Genomic DNA, 26702 nt, shown 5'->3' on the forward strand with positions numbered 1-26702 from the left:
CCTCAATTCCTTGCAACCGCACCATACCACCACCCTCCCTCTCATTTACGCACATGTACTCCGTCTTACTCCGACTGACTATCATTCCCATTCTCTCCAGTGCGTACCTCCACCTCTCGAGGCTCGCCTCAGCCTGCTCCTTGCTCTCCCTTCAGATCATGATGTCATCCGCGAACATCACAGTCCATGGGGACTCCAGTCTGATCTCGTCCGTCAACCTGTCCATCACCATTGCAAACAGGAAAGGCCTCAGAGTCGATCCTTGGTGCAATCCCACTTTTACCTTAAACCGGTCAGTCATTCCTACCGCACACCTCACCGCTGTCACACTGTCCTCGTACATATCCTGCACGATCCTCACATACTTCTCCACCACTCCTGACTTCCTCATACAATGCCACAACTCCTCTCTTGGCACCCTATCATAAGCTTTCTCTAAATCCACAAACACACAATGTAACTCCTTCTGGCCTTCCCTATACTTCTCCATCAACATTCTCAAAGCAAACGTCGCATCAGTGGTGCTCTTTCCTGGCATAAACCCATATTTCTGCTCACAGATCGTCAGCTCTCCTCTCAACCTAGCTTCCACTACTCTTTCCCACAACTTCAAGGTGTGGCTTAACAACTTTATCCCTCTGTAATTTCCACAGCTCTGCACATCACCCTTATTCTTGAAAATCGGAACCAGTACACTTAATCTCCACTACTCCGGCATCCTCTCACTTTCCAAGACTTTATTAAACAATCTGGTTAACAACCCCACTGCCATCTCTCCTAAGCACTTCCATGCCTCCACTGGTATACCATCTGGGCCAACTGCCTTTCCACTTTTCATCTTCTTCATAGCAGTCCTCACTTCATCTTTACTGATCCACCCCACTTCCAGATTCACTATATCCACCTCTTCCAACCTTCTCTCTCTCTCATTTTCTTCATTCATCAGCTCCTCAAAGTACTCCATCCACCTTCTCAACACACTCTCCTCGCTCGTCAGCACATTCCCATTTCCATCCTTTATCACCCTAACCTGCAGCACATCCTTCCCAGCTCGGTCCCTCTGTCTTGCCAATCGGTATAAATCCTTTTCCCCTTCTTTTGTATCCAACTTCCCATACAGCTCGTCATATGCCTTTTCCTTGGCCTTTGCTGTGGTGTCGTGGTGGTGGTGCTTCAAAGGCAGACACGAGCGGGGGAACAGTTCAACCCGGCTTTGTTGCACGAGCGGGAGCGTGAGCGTACGTTGCCCGTAACTCCCCTTTATTACGTACTCGATGCACTCTACAAGCCACAGCGACTACAGCAACCACTACAACGCCTCAGGCGGCGCGCACTCCTATATCCCTTGCACGCACGTGATCACGCCGACCACTCCTCCACATCATGCCCTGCCCCCGCAGGCCCGATACACCACACTCCTCCCTCCTAAAACCATGATTATTAAATGACCATCGTCATAATAGGCATAAGCAGCACAGGATACCACGATATAAAAGCAAATAAGGTACAAAAACGACCATAGCCTCAAAAAGAAAAAGCATAGGCACATCACACCAGATAACGTGTCAATGCGAGCGAGTGGAGCTGCAACGGCCAGGTCCCGAAGACTGAGTTGCCCAATTAACCCACAAAAACTCTGACCGCGTTACAGATATCAAACAGCAAGGCGAGAAGCACAGCATCACTACGCAGCAAAAGCGCCCCCAGGCGGCTCATGCTTACACGCCCTCCGGCGAGGTCATGGCGGCCTCCCAAGCAAACCTCCGCCGGCACCATCAAATGCCCCCGGCCGACAAGGCGGCACATCTCCCCCAGCCAGACTAGAAGCAGATAAACATTCCGAGGCCGGAAGCCCGCTGTCTGGAAGCCGTGGCGCCAATGCCAAACCCGACTGACCTTGGGTGGGGACGCTGAACAGCGCCATCGGCTGGATGCACCAATCACCCCACAGCAACCCACGCACTACAATCAGCCGAGATTCCAACGTACGTCCAAACGGCCTCGGGCGAGAACAGAGAGTTGTGCCCCAGGCGCCAGGCACGTCTGACCTTGCCGAAACCAGAGGTGGGGGCAACGCTGAACAACGAACCAGTCCCGGCTTTGAGCCGATCTCTGAGACCCACACGACAATTAGACGGTAGCAATTCCATACAAACCCAGGCCCGTCATAAATCAATAAGAACATCATCTGTGCAATTGCAAACTCCTTTTTTCGTACAGTGTGTTTCTCCGATAAAATCCCCGCACATGACAAAGTAACAACCCGTGGCCCGTGGCAGCGGGAGGCCAATAAAACCTCTTTATTTGCCATTATCGCTCCCAAAGCCTGCACATCACATTGATTATAACGAAAATCCCATCGATTGATCCCAGCCAAACATATTCTCACACATGAACTGTCGGCATTCATTTCAACAACGTTAAACTGCATCACTTGAGCAATGAAAATCAAATACGCAATGAACAGCAACCCATGAACCACATCACGTGTCCGTCTCCCGGCTGTCGTCGCGACGTTGCAATGACCTGCTTGTCGTTGACAGTCGCGATCCGCGAACTTCTTCAACGCGCCGGGCTCGCTGCAACTTCCCGTCGATACCGCCTGAACAACACAGGCGCGCATTGCATCATGAGCGCAGCCGAAGCGCGAGAGCTCAGCGCGAGAGCTGGCATGGCTCCCGTTGCTCCCGAACCGCAGATCATCATTGCAGGAAGCAACGAACGGCCGCTCCCGTTGCATTGATGCGGCTCCTGGCGCCAGAACCTCGCCCTCGGGTCTCGAAGGAAGCACCGGCGCACCTGGAGGTACGAACTGGAGATCCAGCTCGAGGTGCGCCAACCAGTCCCGACCCAAAAGGGCGGGCCCCTCCCCTCGTACCACAAACACCGAGAGTAGGGCGCTTCGACCCCGGTAGACCACCGAGACGTCGGCCACCGCAAGCGGTGCAATCGCTTCGCCAGTATACGTGCGCAGCAACAAGGTCGTCTTGACCAGGCGAAGACCGCGAAGACTACGAGCCGCCCGCTCGCCCATGACCGACTGCAGCCCCGGTGTCAACGTAAAACACGGTCGGCTCGCCATTCACCTCAACTTCCACCGTGATTGGTCTTGTCACCTCCGGACCAATCGAAAACAGACTCAACATTGGTTGCATCTCCTGCTCCGGCCCGCCGGCATCGCTATGCCCCGGCTGCAGGCCGCTCCCCAGGTCACTGGGGTCCTCCCGCACCTCGCCATCCAAGACGCCAATGGAGGCCCCCGCCATCCGACACACACGCTTCAAATGTCCCACCTTGTGACAATGCAAACACACGGTGTTCTTATACGGCACACTCGTCGCAGGTGCGGACCACCACACCCCCAGCACCCCTGGAAATCCACCTCGCTCCCGGTGCGGCCGCGCTGCGGCGCGCGCCCCCGGCCTGCACTGCCAGATGCACGCGCGACCTGGGGCACCTGCGTTATTGCGTGGACCCCGGGATCAGCCGACATGCCCCAGCTGGAGCTACTCATTACGTCCTGGCCGACGATGGCGCGGACATCCGTGAGCGTCTGCTCGACAGCTGAAGCAGTCCCGACCGCTGAGTCGAATGTAACGTCGACACCGCTCATCCGCAGAATGGCTGCCACCATCTTCGCGTCTTGCAGACCTGAAATAAAACGATCTCCGAGTCGTGCCGGACGCTCCTCTGCCGTAAACTTGCAAGCCACGGCCGAATGCTTCACCCGTGCCACGAAATCTGCAACGCGCTCCTCCGCACCCTTCGCGAGGTGATCGAACTGGTACCGAGCGAGCTGCAATGACTTCTCTGGTGCCAAGTGGGTCTTCATATTCTCCACGATATCCTGAAACGATAGCCCGTCATCACTGGGCTTATCTGGAGCTACTAAATCACTCAGCAGCCGGTAGTGCTCCATTGACAGCGAGGCGAGCAAGATCGACTTGCGTTTGCCTTCATCATCCACATCATTCGCGTGGAAATAGCAGCCCAATTGTTCAGAAAACAATTCGAAGTCATCTCCTATGAAGATGGGCACGCGTCCGTGTGCTGTGCCCCGACCTTCTGCCATGCTGGTGAGATGCCTGACCCCGGAGCCTGTGATGCGCTCTTCGCGAAGCGCCCTTCCGGGACCCCAAACCGCGCGGGGTGCGCTGAGGTACTCGCTGCCAATCTGAACCCAACCACCCTGCACACGCCGATCCGAACAGCCTCGTCGCCAAACTGTGGTGTCGTGGTGGTGGTGCTTCAAAGACAGACACGAGCGGGGGAACAGTTCAACCCGGCTTTGTTGCACGAGTGGGAGCGTGAGCGTACGTTGCCCGTAACTCCCCTTTATTACGTACTCGATGCACTCTACAAGCCACAGCGACTACAGCAACCACTACAACGCCTCAGGCGGCGCGCACTCCTATATCCCTTGCACGCACGTGATCACGCAGACCACTCCTCCACATCATGCCCTGCCCCCGCAGGCCCGCTACACCACATTTGCCACCTCTCTTTTTGCCTTTCGCCGCCACTCCTTGGACTCCTGCCTACTTTCTTCATCTCTCTGAATATCCCACTTCTTTTTCGCCAACCCATTCTTCCTTATACTTTCCTTTACTTTCTCATTCCACCACCAAGTCTCCCTATCTTCCTTTCTCTGTCCAGATGTCACACCAAGTACCTTCCTAGCTATCTCCCTCACAACTTCTGCTGTCGTTGCCCAATCATCCCACCCAACTTTACCACCATCCAACGCCTGTCTCACCTCCTCCCTAAATTTCACGCAACAGTCTTCCTCCTTCAGCTTCCACCATCTGGTCCTTGGTTCAGCCCTCACTCTCTTCCTCAACCTCACCTCTAAAGTCATCCTACAGACCACCAATCGATGCTGTCGAGCTACACTCTCCCCTGCCACCACCTTACAGTCACATCTATTTCAGGTTGCATCTCCTGCTTAAGATGTAATCCACCTGTGTGCACTTTCCTCCACTCTTGTATGTCACCCTGTGTTCCTCCTTCTTCTTGAAATACGTATTTACCACTGCCATTTCCATTCTTTTTGCAAACTCTACCACCATTTGCCCTTCCACATTTCTCTTGTTGAGACCGTACCTACCCATCACCTCCTCATCCTCTTTATTCCCTTCCCCAACATGCCCATTGAAATCTGCTCCAATCACCACTCTTTCATCCTTGGATACACTCTCCACCACTTCATCTAACTCACTCCAGAAATCTTCTTTATACTCCATCTCACACCCCATATGTGGGGCATTTGCACTGATGACATTCATCATCACCCCTTCAATTTCCAACATCACACTCATCACTCGGTCAGACACTCTCCTCACCTCCAATACCCTCTTGACATAATCTTCCTTCAGGATTACCCCGACACCATTTCTCCTCCCATCCACACCATGGTAGAACAGTTTGAAACCACCTCCAATGCTCCTCGCCTTACTCCCCATCCACTTGGTCTCTTGTACACACAGTATGTCCACCTTTCTTCTCTCCATCATATCAGCCAACTCTCGCCCTTTGCCAGTCATCGTCCCAACATTCAGAGTTCCAACTCTCACCTGCACATTTCTACCCTTCCCCCTCTCCCACTGCCTCCGGACTCGCCTTCCCCGTCTCCTTCTCCTCCTTCGCCCAGCAGTAGCACAATTTCCACTGGTACCCTGCTGACCACCGGTACCAGTGGCGGTCGTTGGTAACCTGGGCCTCGACGGATCCGGTATGGAAATTCGTTGTGTTGTATATATATATATATATATATATATATATATATATATATATATATATATATATATATATATATATATATATATATATATATATATATATATATATATATATATACTGCATATGTGTGTATACGTATACATATATATATATATATATATATATATGTATATATATATATATATATACTGCATATGTGTGTATACGTATACATATATATATATATATATATATATATATATATATATATATATATATATATATATATATGTATATATATATATATATATATATATATATATATATATATATATATATATACACAGTGGGACCCGCTTAATAGAATCACTTTGGGCCGGACAAATTTGATTCTAATAAGCGGGTGATTCTCATATCCGAGTTCACCAGAGTTGTGGAGTATCAAGCGGATCAAATGTCGAGTTCACATACGGAGACAAATACTCAGCATTTGGTTTGATTTATATGACACACTTGCTCAAAACAATGTAACTTACTACTGAAAATAAAACAATTACACGTACAGTACATCTGTACTTTTCAAAGCAAAACAACATAGGTTTGTCGATGAGCCTACTCTGTAATGAAAAAATTGTCGATTGTTGCCTGCTTTAACGAGTCTGTGGCAATGGCGGTGACCTCCTTGTCAAGTTTGCGCAGGAAGGCCATGTCACTGAACCCATGTGATAGCAAACCAAGCCTGATCGTCTTAGCTGCAGACATCATTTCCTTGATGGTCGGGACAGAGATCTCCTCTTCCTCCTCTTCCTCCACTTTAGTGTCGGTGTCATAGTCTGAGTCAGTAGCAATTCCCATTTCGTGTTGGACTGCCAAAATGATGGCTTCGTCTGTGACATCATCGTCTGTGGTTTGGAGAGTGGCGTCCATGTTGACGAAGTCCTGCCATTGGTCGGGATCCATTTGAAGAGGGTTGGCTCACTCGTCGTCGTCATTGCTCTCGACCCTTTCGCCTTCGCTTGCCGCTCCGATGAAAATTCCTCCTTTGCGCCAGCAGTTCACTATGCCGGTAGTCTTCACATCATTCCATGCTGCGTCCGTAAACAGCATAGCGTCGAGGATCGTTATCTTTTTCGCCAAGTCACTCGCTGTCATTGCTCCATCCTCGTTGTCAATCTCAGTGAGCACTTTTCGTAGCATGGCACGGCGGTAATGAGCTTTGAATGAACGGATAATTCCCTGATCTAACGGTTGAAGAACAGAGGTTGTGTTCGGCGGGAGAAATGCCACAGTAATGTTCGACAGTTGAAGTGATTGGGGATGTGCCGGACAGTTGTCGATGAGAAGCAACGCTTTCTGGTCATGACGCCGAAGCTCGCGATTCCACTCATCGAGCCATTCAGTGAAGAGGAAACCTGTCATCCATGCGGAGGAATTGGCTCTGTAGCGAACTGGAATTGTTTTGAGGCCTTTGAAACACCGTGGATTCTTGCTTTTACCAATACGGAAAGGAGGACGCTTAGCACCAGTCATCGAGCAGCAAAAAAGCACCGTGATTCTTTCCTTTGGCTTTTTCCCACCGCAGTGCTGATCTCCCTTGAAGAGGAACGTTCCGTCTGGTAAGGCCCGAAAATACAACCCGGTTTCGTCAGCATTCCAGATCTCATCAGCCGTGAAGCCTTCTACGAGATCCGGAAACACGTGGTCCAGCCATTGTTGTTTCCCTCCTACGTCAGCCGCCGCTACCTCTCCGTGAAGTTTCTTGTGGACGATTCCATGTCTTTTCTTGAACCGGTCAATCCAGCCGTTTGTCGCACTGAACTTCTTGTTGTTGAACTTTTCCGCGAACTGAGCCGCTTTCTCCCGCATCAGAGGTCCAGAAAGCGGTGCTTCCTTTTCTCTAGAAGTTTGAATCCACTTGACCATTGCTGATTCGACATCGGGTGCGTTGCCGCTTCGCTTGCGTTTCTGAGAAGAAGACGAATCCACTTGACCTTTCAGAATGGCCTCTCGATCTTTCAGAATCTTGCATAGGATCGGCTGGTTAATTTCCAACTTGTCTGCAGCTTCTCGTTGGCTCATTCTGGGCAAAGCGTCATAGTCCCTCAGGATTTGTGCTTTATCAATGTTTGAACGATCCGTCCGCTTTCGTTTTCTGTCCATCGTGGAAATGAGGACACGCCTAGTGCTTAGACTGCAGCTGTCAGCCGTCTGCCTATCTGTACAATGACTACCGAAATCACTGTAGTGGCATAGCGTTATTTTTAGCGTGACGTCAGCCGCCTAGTGGCAAAAGTTGGAACTGTGCGGCCAGTAGGTGCTGAACTGTCGAAGTGGATGGCCAGCAGCTGATTCTATTAAGCGGGTTTTTGATTCGAATAAACGGGAAAAATTGTGTACATTTAGATACAATGGAATCGGTCTCAACGATTTTGATTCTATTAACCGTGATTCTATTAAGTGGGTCCCACTGTATATATATATATATATATATATATATATATATATATATATATATATATATATATATATATATATATATATATATATATATATATATATATATACCAAGTCGTATAACACCAGGGGGTTGACTCAGCCTGTCATCCTTCCGAGGTCGGCAAAATGAGTACCAGTGTACTGGGCCGGTGTATACCCCGGTTAAAATAGGTGTACCAGATCCCTGTGTCATAAGAGGCGACCAGGGTTGCGTCTGGAAGGGCATCCGGTGTAAAATATGTGCCAAATCACTATGCGGATCATATGGATGATCCACTGTGGCGACCCCTAACGGGAGCAGCCGAAAGAAGAAGAAGAAGACATACATATATATATATATATATATATATATATATATATATATATATATATGTATGTATGTATATGTATATGTATGTATGTATATATATATATATATATATATATATATATATATATATATATATATATATATATATATATATATATATATATATATATATATATATATATATATATATATATATATATATATATATATATATATACATATGGCGCAGTGGTTAGGGCAGCGGCTTGGGATCCAAAAGGTCCTGAGTTCAAGCCCCGTTGGGCCACTGAATTAACACACCAGGGGGTTGACTCAGCTTGTCATCCTTCCGAGGTCGGCAAAATGAGTACCAGTGTACTGGGCCGGTGTATACCCCAGTTAAAATAGGTGTACCAGATCCCTGTGTTGCAAGAGGCGACCAGGGTTGCGTCAGGAAGGGCATCCGGTGTAAAACATGTGCCAAATCACTATGCGGATCATATGGATGATCCGCTGTGGCGACCCCTAACAGGAGCAGCCGAAAGAAGAAGAAGATATACATACATATATATATATATATATATATATATATATATATATATATATATATATACATATATACATACATATACATACACATGTATATATATATATATATATATATATATATATATATATATATATATATATATCAACATATATAGAAACATAGATACATATATATATATATATATATATATATATATATATATATATATATATATATATATTTTTTTTTTTTGTAAAGAAGAAGGCGCTTCCAACCAAAAGTAAAAACTCGATCGACTGCTAATTTCAGCAAAAAAAAGGGGCTCGTTTGCATTCAGGTCAAGTACCTTCACGATCCCGTGGTGTCTTCTCAATGAGAAATTGTGTCCCAGTGAACCTGGATGAGTGTTAATAAGATCAACAAGCTCGAATGAGCTAAGATCCTCGTCCTCTTAATGATGACGTCATAAAAACGAATATGACATCATTGTGATGTATCAGGTTTGCGATAAATTATCTGTGCTAATGCCCGGCTTGATTCCCACAAACAAAATTCAAACAGCTTGCCTAGATTCGGAGATAATGGTATAGGCGATTTCCATTCGCGGCGATATTATGACGTCAACTTTTTTTCTAGGAAGAATTTCCAAAATCGGAGATGGTTACTTCCTGCGCGTGGGCTTTCTACATTTTCATGGCAAGTTTCACGAAGATCCGATGAAAACTCTGGGTTGTGAAACAAAAAATGTCGAAAAATAGGAATGACGTCATAAAAATTGATATGACGTCATAGTGATGTATCATATGTGCAGTAATTCATCTCTGCTAATGCCCTGTTCGATTCCCACAAACAGAATTCAAAAAGCTTGCCGAGTTTCGGAGATAATCTTTTAGGCGATTTCCATTAGCGGAGATATTTTGATGTCATAACTTTTTTTTCTTCGAGGAATTTTCAAAATCGGAGATGGTTACTGTCTGTGCAGGGTATTTGTACATATATGTGCCAAGTTTCAGGAAGTTTCGATTGAAACTGTCAGCTGTGAAACAAACTAGTTTCAGAGATAATGGTAAAGGCGATTTCCATTCGTGGTCATATTATGACATGAACTTTTTTTTTTCTAGGAAGAATTTCCAAAATTGGAGATGGTTACTGCCTGCGCATGGGCTCTCTGCATATACATGGAAAGTTTCATGAAGATCCGATGAAAACTCTGGGTTGTGAAACAAAAAATGTCAAAAATAGGAATGACGACATAAAAATTGATATGACGTCATAGCGATGTATCATATGTGCGGTAATTCATCTCTGCTAATGCCCTGTTCGATTCCGGCAAACAATTCAAAAAGCTTGCCGAGTGCGAGATAATTTTTTAGGCGATTTCCATTAGCGGAGATATTTTGATGTCATTACTTTTTTTCTTGGAGGAATTTTCAATATCGGAGATGGTTACTGTCTGCGCAGGGTATTTTTACATATATATACCAAGTTTCAGGAAGTTTCGATGAAAACTGTAGGCTATGAAACAAATGAAATAAAAAACAAAAAATGTCAAAAAATAGGAATGATGTCATAAAAATTGATATGACGTCATAGTGATGTATCATATGTGCGGTAATTCATCTCTGCTAATGCCCTGTTCGATTCCGGCAAACAATTCAAAAAGCTTGCCGAGTGCGAGATAATTTTTTAGGCGATTTCCATTAGCGGAGATATTTTGATGTCATTACTTTTTTTCTTGGAGGAATTTTCAATATCGGAGATGGTTACTGTCTGCGCAGGGTATTTTTACATATATATACCAAGTTTCAGGAAGTTTCGATGAAAACTGTAGGCTATGAAACAAATGAAATAAAAAACAAAAAATGTCAAAAAATAGGAATGATGTCATAAAAATTGATATGACGTCATAGTGATGTATCATATGTGCGGTAATTCATCTCTGCTAATGCCCTGTTTGATTTCCACAAACAAAATTCAAAAAGCTTGCCTAGTTTGAGATAATTTTTAGGCGATTTCTATTAGCGGAGATATTTTGACATCATAACTTTTTTTCTCAGAGGAATTTTCAAAATCGGAGATGGTTACTGTCTGCGCAGGGTATTTTTACATATATACGCCAAGTTTCAGGAAGTTTCGATGAAAACTGTAGGCTGTGAAACAAAAAAAGTCCACAAGAACAACATCGTGAGTAAGACTTAGAGATCCTCCACGAGGGGATCTAAAAATATAGAGGGAGATAGACATCAAGTTAAATTAAGCTCACTAGAAGCACCCACTCCCTAAGGGAGCTGCCAGGGGAGTCATATTATTATCTTTATGATTGTATTAATACAATATAATAACAGAGTACCCACCCAACAGGCAATCTTGTTCCAAGCATGCAACATCTTCTTCTGACATCTTTTTATTTGGACGGTGTTGCCTGTTGGACGGACGGACAACAGTCTGTTGCCTTGATCGCTCCCAAAAATAAAATTAACCTGGGTTATGTATGTGAAGCGAAAACATCCGTACTGCTTACGTGCATATACATTATAATACATTGTGGTTATATAGTGTGGATAATCCCAATTGCACCCACCTTCCCCCCAAAGGAAGAAAATGCCAAGATGGGTGAAATTTTATAATGCTTTTTCAAAACTTGATGGAATCAAACAAAACTTACACATTCACATCTTCAGGGTGCCCTCATTAATCCCTGAAAGTTTCAGCTTTCTTTGTTAAATCCTCTCAGAGGAGTAGATAGTACATACATACATACATACATACATACATACATACATACATACATACACTTGTTCCATGATATGTAGATGGATTGTAAGAATCAGGTATCATGGTAGAAGACAAGTAAATCTATGGACTAAGTTAATCAGGTTTAGATTTGGCATAGGCATGATGCAGCATATAGCGTCCTCTTGTGTCTAAGGATTGTCTTGTGTTGTCTTGATTTAAGCAATATTTTCCCAATAGGTGTTCATACCAATGTGTTTCCACCATTTTGTTTTGTGCTCTTTTGTCTTACATATTCCTTAACCCGAAGCAATGTCCATTGTTTGTTTGTTTTTTTGACCATTTAAAAAAATTATTGATGATTGATGTACAGTATCATGTATTTTAGGCTGTGGAAGCTACGATGCTGATTTAGTTAAACGCTGGCAAATTTACCTCTGTAGTACAGTATCTGTAATGGACCAGTGGAGGAATTTATTGTAGGATCACAACTTCCACTTCAGTGACAGAATGCATTACATCAATAGAAACAATTGGGTGACATCATCAATTACTGGTTTGAGTTCTGCAGCCACAATTTTCCAAGGCCACCACACTTCTTATCTCTTTATGCAAAGTTTAAATTAAGATGGTGCCTAGAAACTTAAGAATTTTGTAACAGCTCAACATTGCAATTCTGGATTGCTGAATTACACTGTCAAATGGCCAGGGCTCCACTTGACACACATTCTCTCAATATTTGCAATGATACTCGTATTTTCGGGTTGTGCGTCTGGCTATCTATCCAGATGTCGATTGTTGTTTGTGATGTGTGCTCATTGCCGAGTCTTCTTCTGTACCTGTTTGGTTATTGTGATTTCATGTGCTTTACGTGGCTCTTTTGGCATCCTCATTTAACCCCTTACTCACATCCAAGTTTGTTGTTCTTTTTTCCCATCATCTCTTACTATCCACTTTTATACTCTTGTTATAATTTCTTCCTTGTACTTTAAAAAAAAAATTAACACAAGCACAAGAAAGTCCTCTTACTCCTTGTTTTGATACATTGTTTCGTTATTTTGTCGGCCATGTGTTTGGAACCATTTGTTTCCTCAATTAGAGAGCTCTTTAAACACATTGCCCCCATGCTACTGAGAGTGTTCAAGTATATACTTCAGCTGAAATAAAATGATTTTAAAGTTAGTTTTAAAAAAAGTCTGTAAGTTTCATGATATTGAAGCAGTCTTTTACACCACCTTACTTAACATGTCCAAGTAATGCAAAGCTGGAGGTTCTTGTAAGTATTAAGAAGGCAATTTGTGTTCTACAGTGTTCAAGTATATATATATATGTCATCCTTCCGAGGTCGGCGAAATGAGTGCCAGTGTACTGGTCCCGGTGTATGCCCCGGTTAGAATAGGTGTACCATATGCCTGTGTGTCGTAATAGGCGACCAGGGTTGGCGTCAGGAAGGGCATCCGGCCATAAAACATTGCCTCACAAAAAAAAGCCAAACCCCTGCACAGCAGGGAAAAATGGCTGTAAAAACGGTCATTTATTATTTTATTTATAGTGTTCAAGTATATAATTCAATCTGTATGAAACCTTTTGACATCCTGACCTTTTGTCAGGTCAGGTTCGATCTGTGACCTGCTACAGGTACCATGTAAACCTGTACTAACCTGTTCCATGGTCGGGTTGTCGGCGACTAAACCGTCTCCCCCACCAGGTTTTCTGGTGAGGAGGGTGTTTGGATATGGACACCCAGCAGGATTAAAAACAAAACCTGTCAAAGGGCGGAGGAGCTCCTTGTGAGCCAACGGCCATCCATATCTAGTGCCCAACTGTGTCTGCGGACGTCCTCCTGCAGTTGGGTTACTTCTTATTAGGAGGTTGGTGGCAGGATTTGCACTCCAGCCACCGTAAAACGCTTCATTCCGCAAAACGCAAAAACGCAAAAAAATCTGAAAACCCACTCCGTGGGAGTACGTCCCTGTGCAGCTTCCCTTCGCAGGGCAGCTCACCGGATGATGGGATTGGGGGCAAAGCCTTCGGGACCCCAATCTTTGATGATAGGAGGGAAACCACGGGGTAACATCCCTGGGTCAGATTGCGGGAGAGTGTGTCGGAGTGGTGCTGAGGTGTTCGTCCACCAGACGGCGGTCTCCTTGGGTTAACTCTGAGGCGGTCCCTTCGGGTGGGTGCCTGGAATGTCCTATCCCTAAGAGAGGATGATCACCTGTCTCTGTTATCATCTGAGCTCAAGCGTTTGGACATCGGGATTGCAGCTCTCTCTGAGGTTCGGAGACCGGATTGCGGCGAGATAATGGTGGGTGGTTACACCTACTATTGGTCTGGTCGCTCTGATGGTTACCATACCCAAGGAGTTGCTGTAGCTGTGTCCAATAAGCTGAACCCAATGATAATTGAGGTAACACCGGTCAACGAGCGTATTATGAGATTAAGGATTCGTCACTCCTTAGGTGTCATTTCCCTGGTCTCTGTTTATGCTCCGACTGAGGCGAGTGATCTCACCGTGAAGGATGCATTCTATGCCACACTCGAGTCTGTGGTTGATCAGTGCCCCAGACGAGATACACTTCTAGTCGTGGGGATTTCAATGCATCGACTGGAACTGATAGGGATGGTTATGAGGTGTGTGTTGGTCCCCATGGGTCAGGAACTATGAACCAGAATAGCACTAAGTTCCTTGACTTTGCAAGAAGTCATGGACTTAGGGTGGCTGGTTCATGGTTTCTCAGCGCCCGCAAGCTCATCGCGAGACTTGGTATTCCAACGCTGGCGGTGTGGCAAAGGAGATTGACCATGTCCTCATTGACGGTCGTTGGAGGATGATCCAGAACTGCAGGGTCTACCGGAGTGCTCAGTTCCTCAATACTGACCACAGGCTTGTTGTAGCAACGCTAAAGCTGCACCTTAAATCCTGGAGAATGGTACCATCCCAGCCTAGGCTGGATGTTGCCAAGCTCAGGGATGAGAGAGTAGCTGAGGAGTTTGCGAACAGGCTGAGTGGACACTTAGAGTCTGGGTGCTTTGGGGGTCCTGAAGAGTTGTGGAGCACCTTCAAGACCACCGTCCTTGATGTTGCCGGTGGATGCCTTGGAGTTCACCGCAGGGCAAAGAAGAATTTTGTCTCTCAAGGGACACTGGATACCATTGACCAGAGTCGCAGGGCCAGGCTGAATGGCAGAGCTGAGCTGTTCAGGGAGCTGAGGCGTAAAACTGTACGTGCACTGAGGGTGGACAAGGAGGCCTATGTGCGAGGAATCTGTGAGGGGGTAGAGCATCACCTATGGACAGGTGATTCTCGTCCCGCTTACAGGGGAATTCGCGCATTACGTTCATCCAAGCCCATCCTCGGAGCACTGCAGTTCGAGCAGAGAGTGGTAGGCTCTTGACAGAGGAGTCTGAAGTGAAGGCCCGCTGGGCCGGTTACTTTGAGCGGTTGTACCAGGCTGATCCCCCAGCTGTCGAGTTGGACGTCAAGGGTGTTACAATCCCTGTTGCTGACCCTCGAATCAACTGTGGTCCACCATCGCTTGTGGAAACACGGGCTGCGGTGAACCAGTTGAAACGGGGCAAAGCTCCAGGGATCTGTGGCATCCATGCCGAACTTCTCAAGGCTGGTGGAAATGCTGCACTCGCGTCGTTGCATGCAGTTTGTGCTCTGCCTGGAACACAGGCATCATCCCAACTGACTGGAAGAGGGGCCTTGTTGTCCCTCTCTGGAAAGAGGAGGGTGATCGCCAAGACTGCAACAACTACCGAGGGGTGACGCTGCTCTCAGTGCCGGGCAAGGTCTTTGCTCGGATAATTCTTGATAGGGTTCGCCACCATCTGCTTGAGCACCAGCGTCCAGAGCAGTCAGGCTTTACACCAAAGAGGTCAACGATTGACCGTATCCTTGCATCGCCGTGTCCTCACCGAACGCAGACGAGAGTTTCGGCAGGGGCTGCTTGCAGCCTATGTTGATCTCTGTAAAGCGTTCGATTCAGTGAATCGGGATGTCCTCTGGAGGATTCTTGGTCTTCGTGGGGTGCCACCGAAACTGATCGATCTGATGTCTGAACTCTACTCTGGTACTGAGAGTGCTGTGAAGTGTGGTGGTACCGCCTCTGACTTATTTCCAGTTGTTACTGGAGTTCGTCAGGGATGTGTACTTGCCCCACACTTTTCAGCACTTGTATGGACTGGATTTTTGGGAGGATGTCGGAGAGATCAAGTTGCGGTGCATCGTTTGGCAATGTCAAGATCTCGGACCTTGATTTTGCAGATGATGCAGTCATCTTTGCGGAGACTTTAGACATCCTCTTGGGGGCCCTCGAGGTGCTGAATGAGGAGTCGGAGCCGTTGGGATTACGGATTTCTTGGGTCAAAACAAAGATCCAGGCTTTCGGTGACATCTTGGATGCTGCTGTCCTGTCTGTGTCTGTTTGTGGTGAGGATGTTGAGGTCGTGGATAGATTCACTTACCTTGGCAGTGATATTCATGTCTCCGCAGGTTGTGAGCCGGAGGTCAATAGACGTCTGGGTCGGGCCTGGGGAGTCATGGATTCACTGGATCATGGGGTGTGGCGCTGCCGGTACCTGTGCGGGAGGACGAAAGTCCGAGTCTTCAGGTCCTTGGTACTTCCAGTCTTGCTCTATGGGTGCGAGACTTGGACTTTGACCAAGGATCTGAGACGGAGACTTAATTCCTTTGGTACCAGGTCTCTTCGGAGAATCCTTGGCTATCGCTGGTCGGATTTTGTGTCCAACGAGCGGTTGCTGAGAGAGACTCGGATGAGATTTGTTACCTGCATAGTCCGTGAGCGTCAGCTGCGGCTGTATGGACATGTGGCTCGTTTTCCTGACGCTGATCCTGCTCACCAGATTCTCTCAGCGAGGGAGTCTCATGAGTGGAGGAGGCCAGTGGGCCGACCACGTGCCTCATGGTTGCAGCAGGTTGACCATCATCTCAAGGAGATGGGGATGGGCCTGGCATCTGCCTGGGGGATGGCCAGACGGAGGCCCCTGGAGTACCGGCGGAAAGTGGACGCAGCGACGCGCTGTTCTGGCACATGCTCCCATACCTGACCTGACCTGTATGAAATAAAGATTGTAAAAGTCATATAAAAATTTTATTCCAAAATTTACTGCCGTTAATGCAGTGTCCATTATACCACTATATCTAACACGTTAACATTAGTTGTTCGTGCCTGTTGCTTGTGTTCTTTATGACATCCAAAAAACAGTACGTTTCCTGTTTGGAAAGATTTTCAAATTTGTTTGACTGTCCAGCAGGCAGTCAGAGTAAAAAAAATTATCTCACTCCTCTCTGCACATGTGCGAATGGGAAGAATTCAGGGACAAAGTACTGTTTAAACGGCAGGTTTGTTTTCTGATTTGTGTTCACAATATAACATTCAATTTAAATCAAGTTGTTCCTTGATCGTAAACTGACGTTTGTCATCAGACAGACAGACAGACAAACAGAATGAACCAATTGCTTAACCCCACTTTTCGCTTTGTGTGCATGGGATAACAACTAATTCCTTACCTTTTTCCTTCATCACTCTCCGGTTTCCTTCCCCGTTCACATCCCTCCAATCCCCTCCTTTGTTGACTATTTCTTCTCAACAAAGACTCCAAGTCTGCACCACTGTCGCTTCCCAGCTTTTCATCTCATTCTGTAAAAACAATGTGAACAATGTTCCATAGAAGCAAACATCCAAGTTGACGTGTACCTCAACTTTCCTCCTCACAGTCGAAGAATCCCTGAGCAGTTGTGTCAGAACCCACTATTCCCTTTTTCAACTGTTAGAAACAGAGAAGCTACTTATAGAGCAGCATCTTCAGATTCCATACATCAGAGGATGATTTAAAATGGTGGACATCAATCTGCCTGCTGCAAGCACCAGCATGTGCAATGAATAGCAGCATGTGATTTTTCTTTGCAATAATCTATTTTATTTTTTAAATAAAGATGATGCTTAAATATAAATCTGCTTAAGTTAAGAAGTAAGACCAATACAGTACATACATACATGATCACCCCAGCAGGAAACACCCGCTCCACATAATATTTCACCCCAAGGTCTAATGTTCTAATGGTAGAGTTATTGTGTGTTTGTGCAGAAGGGCCATTCAAGTTAAGAAGTATTCTGAGCTGGAAGAGTCTGCCACTGGACGTGATCACTGAGAATGGAATTGACAGTTGTCTACTTGAAGTACCTTTGCTTTCTGGACGTCTAAAAATAATAAAAACCTGCAAAGTTAACTTCCTGGTGGGATACACGATAAATGAAAAAGGTAAATAAATTGATTCCATCAAAATAAATAGAAAAACCTTGTTTTTTTTAATCAAAACTTTTTTTTTAAATGAAGAAGTTAATATGCAATGTATTTTACTAATGATTTTATCCTTTCAGGCATTTTGCTGACTTTGCATCCCATGGTTATCCCAGCATATATACGACCATTGAAAGTCACTGTTGCTGAAGGACTTTTAGATGACAACCCCGATGAATGGCTGAATTTCTGTGATTATTATCAACGATGTACCTCATCTCTTTCTGATTTTGAAGACAGGAACATATTGGGAGGTAAAAAGAATTGTAACTCTTCCTTCTTTGATACGTCCGTAGCACACAATCACATTTTGAATGTCCTCCTCACTTATCTGCTATGCACCACTGCAGGCTCGTTCTTCGATTCTTGAAAGATTATGCAATGATGTGGATAAGGCAGCCATTGTTTGGTATAACAAGTTCCTTCAACATCAATTTTTGTGGATAACAAGTAAACTTTTGCAGTTTTTTTGCTCGTAAGTAGATGTGTGAAAGGAAAGTCATGGAGATCGGATGGCGGTAAGATAGGGGTTGGGGTGGGAGGGGAGCTTAAATTGAAAGAACAAATTTGAAGAAAAGAACAAGGCAAACTCAAAAACGTCCAGGAACGATACACAATCATCCATCCAAGATAGGCCAACGTTATATTTTTCAATCTTGTGCACCTTGACAAGATATACACTTGCTCTGTTCATCCTTCAAGATGTTTATACCAGCAAAATATAAAATTTCAGATTTCTCCTTCAGTCACATCTCGATTGTTCCTCATTGGTGAAATGATAGACTCGCAGGTGCAACTACATTTATCGAAACAGATAATAGTCATGAGAGCCCAGGTTGTACAGGACGTGATTCAGTTGCTCAAAGCCACATTCACGAATAGCGGTCTGAGAAACATGGGCCTGTGCACATGTATGTTATCATGAAAGAGAGCACTCTTTTGTTCAATGTTACTCGGCATTTGCCGTTGATGGCCTGCCACCACTTTGCCTGAGGCTAATGTATAACATTCTCTTGGATGGTTTTGATGCATGTAGTCAATCAGAGCAGGATTCCCTTGACATCCCAGCAAATTGAGGCCAAGATATTGCTGAGTGAGGGTAATGTGTAAAATATATTGGGAAGCAACGATCCCTTGGATACAGATTTCAATTTTTTTTTTCCAAATTGCACCGTCTTTTACACCACCTTATTTAATACATTAAATTTGTCATTCATGCCTGTTGTTTGTGTCCATTATGACATCGCTAGCCAGATGTTGGCTTAACGGTTGGGGCTACCTTAAGATCTTAGGGCCTTAGGTTTGAGCCCCTTTTGTGCTGTTAAATAACACCAGGTTGGTTGACTCAGCCTGTCACCCTTCCGAGGTAGGCAAAATGAGTACCAGCTTACTGGAAGAAGGGGGAAATGCATCAGCGGCATGGTCATGCTCAACGATGATGCAACCATCAGCCACAGGTTGCATTCGAAATAGTAATAATGACATCCCTCAAAACAGTAAGTTTCCCATTTTGAATGATTTTCAAGTCTGTTTGACTACCAGACATAGTAAAAAAAAATTACCTTACTCTGTGCACATGTGTGATTGGGATGAAATTCCATACAATTTGCCAAATTCAGAGCCAAAGTACTTCTAAACTGCAGGATCGTGTTCCCATTCATGTTCAAATTCGTGTTCTGCAGTGTTCAAAATATAAAATTCAATTGAAATTAAGTAGTTCCTCGATAGACAGACAGACAGAGAGAAACAGACAGACAAAGGGAACCAATTGCTTAACCCTGTTTTTCGCTTCTTGCACAAGGGGTAACAAAGATTCTTGTATTTCAGGAATAATTGTACATTATTACATTTGAGAGACAACCAAACAACATTGTCATTATGTGCGTGTTCCTCTCATGATACAGGACTGCACTCTCTTTCCAAGGTTATTGCTTCTGTGTTCCTTTGCAAAACATGACAACACACAAACATACACAATATAAAACGGTACCAGGAAAAGAAAAGCAAATGAAACTTCAGGCAATTGCTTTTAATAAAAATTTCTTTACAGAAGACCTTCAATTGAAGTTTCAAATCTCACATTCTCACCATTTCTCCAAAAGGATTATCAAACAAACCCACCTATCAATTCCACAATCAGCCATACGAATAAGTTCAGTCTTTTGAACATTTGGGCATTATCATATGCTATCACCTTTCCTGGACAGACAATTATTGGATATCAAAGCTGGCTCCCAGAAGTTTGAGAGACTGACAAAAAACAAAGTGTATCAATGCTTTTTTGTGGGTACATTGGTTTATTTTTGTGGAATACAAGTGCAACACATTATAACATACTGTAGTTACTCAGATACAAGCATGTGCACACACGCACAAAAAATATCACTTTTGTCAAAAATGCTTGTTCTGTTTTTGTTTTTTTTGCAGGATCCAAGGCCCATAGTGTAGCTAACACAAACACACCGACATACAGACGAATACACGAGACACAACCCAGGACTGTGAGATGAGATAAACACAGCCACTGAGCCTGGGGGAAGTGACATCACTTCCCAGGGCACTCAGTGCACCAGCAACATCACAACAATTTCAAATGATTATTAACTGTGCCTTTCTCGCAGCACTCAGGGCATTTTCTGAGGAATTTCCTCCTCCCCTTGGATGCCAACCTATGGGGATTTTCTGTGCTCTTAACATATAAAATGCTGAATGTCAAGCAAGGATTAGATGCAGAAAGAACCATTTTATAAAGTCTTTCATATGACTCGGACAGGGTTTGAACCACCGACCTCCCAGACGTGGAGCAGATGTTCCAATGATTACATCACCAAGTCTGGTAATTCCGAGTGTCAAAAAGGCACAGTTAATTCCAACTTTATTTTCAACACTTCCAGTTGATCAAGAGACGATGTGTGCACTTCTTAGTGATTGCAAACACCGAAACATGTCTTAAAGTAAATATGTTCAATTGGATTTATGCCCAGGATCGCAAAGGCCAGTCCATGTAGGTGGTGTAGCAAAGTGTGACAACATGTGCAAAGTGTGGATAGGCATCATCATATAAAAGATAAAGGTTTGGTCTTGCTGTTGGGCCAGATTAATGATTAACTATCTGAAACCCCGTCACAGACGGATTCCGTTCATTCAACCACCCTCACCAGCTCACACACACTCGAGGGACATGGACTGGACAGGGTGTGCTTGCCCCCGCCTACTCATCTCCCGCCCCTGCCCCCATTTAATTTGCTTACCCACGCCCAAAAATGTAATTACCCCAGCCCCGCCTCTTCACTCCCCACCCCCTGTCTTTTGGTTCCCCGCCCCACTTGCCCCCGGGCCCCTGCTCCCCTGTCCACCTCCTCACACTCAACTCTGCCTCATTCAACCCAGCCCCCGCCCCATTTCCCGTGTCTCCCGCTTTCAATTTGCTTACCTCCGCCCAAAAATTTGCTTACCTTGCCCCCCGCCTCTTCACTCCTCACCCCCATCTCAACAAAAAGTGTTTATTCTGCTTCAGCGTTGAAAGTTGCCTATTGCCACTATGTGCGATGCACTCTTAAAGGTACGAAGTTTCTTTCAGTCCAGATCACAGGACCGAGAAAAACGTGACGCGACCGCTAGGAGGAGCACAAAATTGGTCCTTCAGTATTAATATATAGATAGATAGAAGATAGAAGATACAGTATACGCCACTTAATAAATCCACGGTTATAAAATCCAGCTGCTGATTGTGACCAAAATGAGTTGGAACGGAATTTTACATTGAGAAATCCGCCGTTTAATAAATCCACCTGCTTGGCATGTGCGCGGTCTCAACCTAAGCTTGATGTAGTATGCGCTGCCGCAGTGAAAAAAAAAAACCAACAACAACAACTGGTGACGGACTTCAAATCCTGCCGCCGCTCGAATCCCTCCGACCCCGAATCCCAATAGCCAAGGGAAGAAAGCGACGATGAACCCGAGCCGATGCCAACAGCGGCAGAGATGCGGACGGCACTCGCCAAATTGGACAGGGGATGCAGCTCTCAGGTTTTACCCATCCCGATTTCCACCACATGACGGATTCAAGAAAGGAACATTTGCGCAAAACCTTCCCTCTCAAGCAAGCGACCTTGGAGAGATTCTTTTGAACAATCCCCTTGTCACCGTTTGATAAATCAATGTTTTTGTAGCATAAAGCAGTGTTTAACGACATTCGCTTTTTGTCTTATCTATCCAGTAGGTGGCTGAAAATAGGTTCTCCGCTTAATGAATCCAAACAGCGTGGGTCCCATGGTGGATTTATAAAGCGGTGTCTACTGTACAGTTTCTTGTTACATTTTTTGTGTCAAATTCACATTCTGAGGTAGTCACCATGTGCAGAAGAGGATTTTACATTGCAGACGCTATTTTCGAGGAGTGGAATTAGTAATTACACCTCTCAGCAGTAATTTTCTGACGACGGACGTAATGACGTCAGCGAATGACCGATGATGTCATGACGTGCTGACGCCTCTCAGCGGTGATGTCACACGTCGCCATGTAAACGAATGTAAAACGAAAAGTGTTTATTCTGCTTCAGAGTTGAAGTTTGACCATTGCCACTATGTGCGATGCACTCTTACAGGTACCATGTTTCTTTCAGTCCAGGTCAGTACCGAGAAAAACGTGACGCGACCGCTAGGAGGAGCACAAAATTGGTCCTTCAGTCTTAATATATAGATAAAATAATAATAATAATAATAATAATAATAATACAATTCCTTTAATGCTGTAAAGGTGCATAAGGCTGCCAAGACAGTTTCATTGGCAAGGAGTACAGTCCTGGACGGATCACCACTCTGATGCAGATTACCCCAAATGGTTATTACCCCAGTTCACTGGTCCTCATTTTGCCAACCTCAGAACAATGACAAGCTGAGTCAACCACACCTGGTGTTAATTCAACAGTAAACAAGGTCTCAAACTCAGGACCCTAAGATCCCAAGCCCACCACCCTAACCACTAAGCCTACACCAGGCAATAGATGTATGTTTACAGGCATAATGATCTCATTCCTCTGTTTTACATCAGTCATAGCAACCATTTTAATGAAGACAAGATCAGTTCTTTGGTCATCTTGATTGGCAACCCATACATCAGGCTGGTGGAAAAAACGTTCTCTTCCTTAAACAAGTGTAGACTGTAGAGGTTTGCAGTAAGACTGAATTATAAAGCTTTAACCGGGAGGGGATTGGGAAGACATTTTTCAGATAAAAAGTAAAAGTTGTTAAAGGACTGACCATGCAACAAAAAAGGTTTTGTTTCGGTCACTGATACTATCTTGATCACCCTTCAAAGCTTGCAAAATTTGTACCAAAGCGCAAATCTAGGTTCGAAAGAGGTAATGATGCTAAAAAATTCTGTGGATATTAAAACGAGTACAATGGAGTTATAACACACACAAAATAGTTCTGGTGGAAGCATTGGAGGAACAAGTTGAAATGGAGTTTGTGCATCTAATCAATTAGTCCTCTAAAATCGTTTCAAATTATTATTTTGTTCATGGATCATGATTTTTGTGAGGTTCATTGTTGGTGTATGCCTGGTGTTGGCTTAATGGTTAGGGTGGTGGGCTTGAGATCATTGGATCCTGAGTTCAAATCCTGTTCCATTGAATTAATATCAGGTGGGGTTGACTGCCTGTCATCCTGCTGAGGTTGGTAAAATGAGTGCCAGCTTGCTGGTATCCTGTTTTGGAGTGGTGATCTGTCTTGGATTGTGTCTAGGAGACTGTTTAGGCATCACCAACGCTCTGCACAGAGTATGGTCCCAATGGATGGATGGAATGCTCTGCACAGAGTATTGTGCCAATGGATGGATGGATGGAATGCTCTGCACAGAGTATGGTCCCAATCGATGGATGGATGGAATGCTCTGCACAGAGTATGATGCCAATGGATGGATTGTTGGTGTCATGCAAAATAATTACATTTTTCATTGTTTCCTTAATGAGTGGTACAGACTATTTATTGATTTTTATCTGCTTTGCATTCATTTTCGTGTTCTGTTGCCTCCACAGATGTTCTGACTCATGGTCATGAAGATGTTTCCCCATGCAACAGCTAAACCTCAATTGAGTTGATGTGTTGTTCTCAGAAAGCAGAACAAAAGGCACAAAATGCAATGGAATTTCAGTCGTAAAATTATGACTAGAACACTGAATGTTTGATTATTATGAAGTTCCATTTTGAAGATTGCCTTAGCTACTGTGTTGGTTTAATGGTAATGAATGCAAAACTTAGTGAGAAAACTTTAAATGCAAAATATACGTACAAGTGTAAGGTGCCTTGGTCTTGGCATCGCTTCAGAATCCATCGAGTGTAAAATCAGCCAAAAATCTTGGCATTTCACTCAACCAAAATGAATCACTGTATTTTTATTTTATTTCATGTTCCCCTTTCTAATAATATGCACGCATTATACTATGCCTTTTGTCCGGGTCATGTCCCACACCCATCGGCGCTAAGGGGCCAATTTTAATTGTGCCCATGACAGGCTCACAGGTCCCCTCATCAGTCAGCACGTTTGCAAAATTTGGTGGAGATTGGCCAAACCATTTTCAATTTTATCAGGTTCCTACATACATACATATCGAAATTGCAAAGAAGATGATAAATACAATTACTCCTCACCATTTTTAATGTGGATTGAAGAGCAGTCACTTGTGAAAATTCAGCTTCCAGTTCATCATAAAACACACAATGTGAAACAAATGGTGAGCAGTATTGAGAAAACTAAATACTCACAAAAAGTCAGTGATAAAAAAAATCCGAGGTCTCAGAGACAAACTCCTCAGGGAAGACATGGAATGTCTGTGAGAAAAAACAAAAAAACCCCCCAAAAAACCACGTGATAAAGTAGAAACCATAACCAGGTTATATAAGAGCTGTCACGGGAAACGTGATGCTTGCTGGTTAGAACTCCAATTCGGCAGGAACTAGAATTATTGAGCTCTCTGTTCGGCCATGAGTCCTTCCATCCTCCTCGCACCATCCTTTCCTTTGTTCTAAGTGATGTCATTCTCTCTCGATGAAGATTGGCCGAGAAATAAAATAAATCACCTTTTCTCCTTCCAAAACCAGGCGAAAGAGTGGAAAAAGCACCTAGAAAGAAAAATGATGATTGGTGGTCAAAAAACTAAATGGTAAAGCCACACCTCACAATAAAACTGTCACATAACTATTGAAATGGTGCAGTATGTGGCAGGAGACAACAGCTTGCCTGCTTCTAGATGGAAGGTGAATAAAATGAAGATGACTGATTGATGCCAATATATGTAGTTTTGAAAGAAGGTACTGGACTGCCAAAGTTGTAAAACTGATATTATCTATACTAATAAATGTCAGTGTGTGTGTGTGTGTGTGTGTGTGTGTGTGTGTGTGTGTGTGTGTGTGTGTGTGTGTGTGTGTGTCGTTCTCCTCCATAACTACAAAACCATGAAACCTTGCAGCCTGAAATTTTTCATGCACACTCGGGGAACTTAAAGGGTGTGCATGAGTGAAAATTGGGTGTTTGGGTTCATTAACACACCCCTTTTGAAGATAATTAACGGCCTTATTAAATTATCCTTTATTAAGGCATCATCCTTGGTCAGCCCTCTATCAACTAGCTGCTGGCGTCTTAATTCGTCATTTTGTTCGGCCTATTCAAACATGCCTGATGGACTAATTAAAGTATATAATCGAAATATTACATCCGATTTGAGAATCGGATCTCGTGAACGAAATAAGTGTCAAAATCTGAAGCAAATTCAGAAAATTTTAACAAATTACTGATTTTTATCACTAAGTGAATTTATTTAAGCAAAGCAAAAACTATAAAGCTTAATCTTTGCTACTGTTATGCTGGGTGTTGGCTAACATGGTTAGTGTGGTGGGTTTGGGATACTAGGGTCCTGAGTTCAAATCCTGCTTGGCTGTTGAATTATTACCTGGTGGGGTTGATTCAGCCTGTCATCCTTCTGAGGTTGGAAAAATGAGAACCAGCTTACTGAGATGATTGAGCCAATTGAGTATCCTGCTTTGGAGTGGTGATGTGTCCAGGATTGTGCCCAATAGCCCAGGAGACTGTGAAGGCAGCAACAATGCTCAGTACAGAGTATGGTCCCAATGGATGTGGAATTGATTTATTCACTGTTTGGATGATCATATTTTGTGAACAAAAGATTTCGGAATGCGCAGAAAGTATAACTTCATTGGGCGCAATGCCGTGCTCGATCTGGAAACTGTTTTTCATAAGCCATGGCGATACAGTCCACAAGCGTCCTTCTTTTTGGAAATTATGTATGCAGTTTGCTGTTTCACCGTTTTGTGTGATCTGCTTTCATTACAAAATATTATTATGAATTTATTAATAGTTGCAGAAATATATGAATAGTCTGCAGTTTCTGCAAGCAAAGAGGTACTTTTTTGTTGATGCAAATGGAGAAGGTTCTTTTTTTTTGCTTTACACAGTTTTGTGAGATCTGCTTTCATGACAAAGAATTAACATAAATATACTAATAGTTGCTGCAATAGATAATATTAATAGTTCGCAGTTACTGAAAATGAAGAGGTACGTAGATGGCACATACAGATTTGGTGGGAT

General features: G+C 44.3%; 1 protein-coding gene across 2 annotated transcripts in view; it reads left to right on the plus strand.

The window, feature by feature from the left end:
- The window catches only part of LOC147015476 (uncharacterized), a 28869-nt gene extending 4326 nt beyond the window's left edge, over window positions 1-24543 (plus strand). Inside the window, exons 3-5 of one of the 2 annotated variants that reach the window (XM_085850270.1) lie at window positions 17883-18056; window positions 18176-18349; window positions 24136-24543. In XM_085850270.1, coding sequence (XP_085706396.1) covers window positions 17883-18056; window positions 18176-18349; window positions 24136-24182 — 395 coding nt within the window. In that variant the 3' untranslated portion in view covers window positions 24183-24543. The remainder of the gene's footprint in view (window positions 1-17882; window positions 18057-18175; window positions 18350-24135) is intronic. The other variant, XM_085850271.1, reaches the window with a different exon arrangement.
- The last annotated feature ends 2159 nt before the right edge of the window (window positions 24544-26702 follow it).

The sequence above is a fragment of the Eptatretus burgeri genome, chromosome 12 (genome assembly GCF_056783735.1).
Source record: "Eptatretus burgeri isolate ZD-2024b chromosome 12, Ebu_testis_v1, whole genome shotgun sequence".
NCBI classification, from domain to species: Eukaryota; Metazoa; Chordata; class Myxini; order Myxiniformes; family Myxinidae; genus Eptatretus; species Eptatretus burgeri.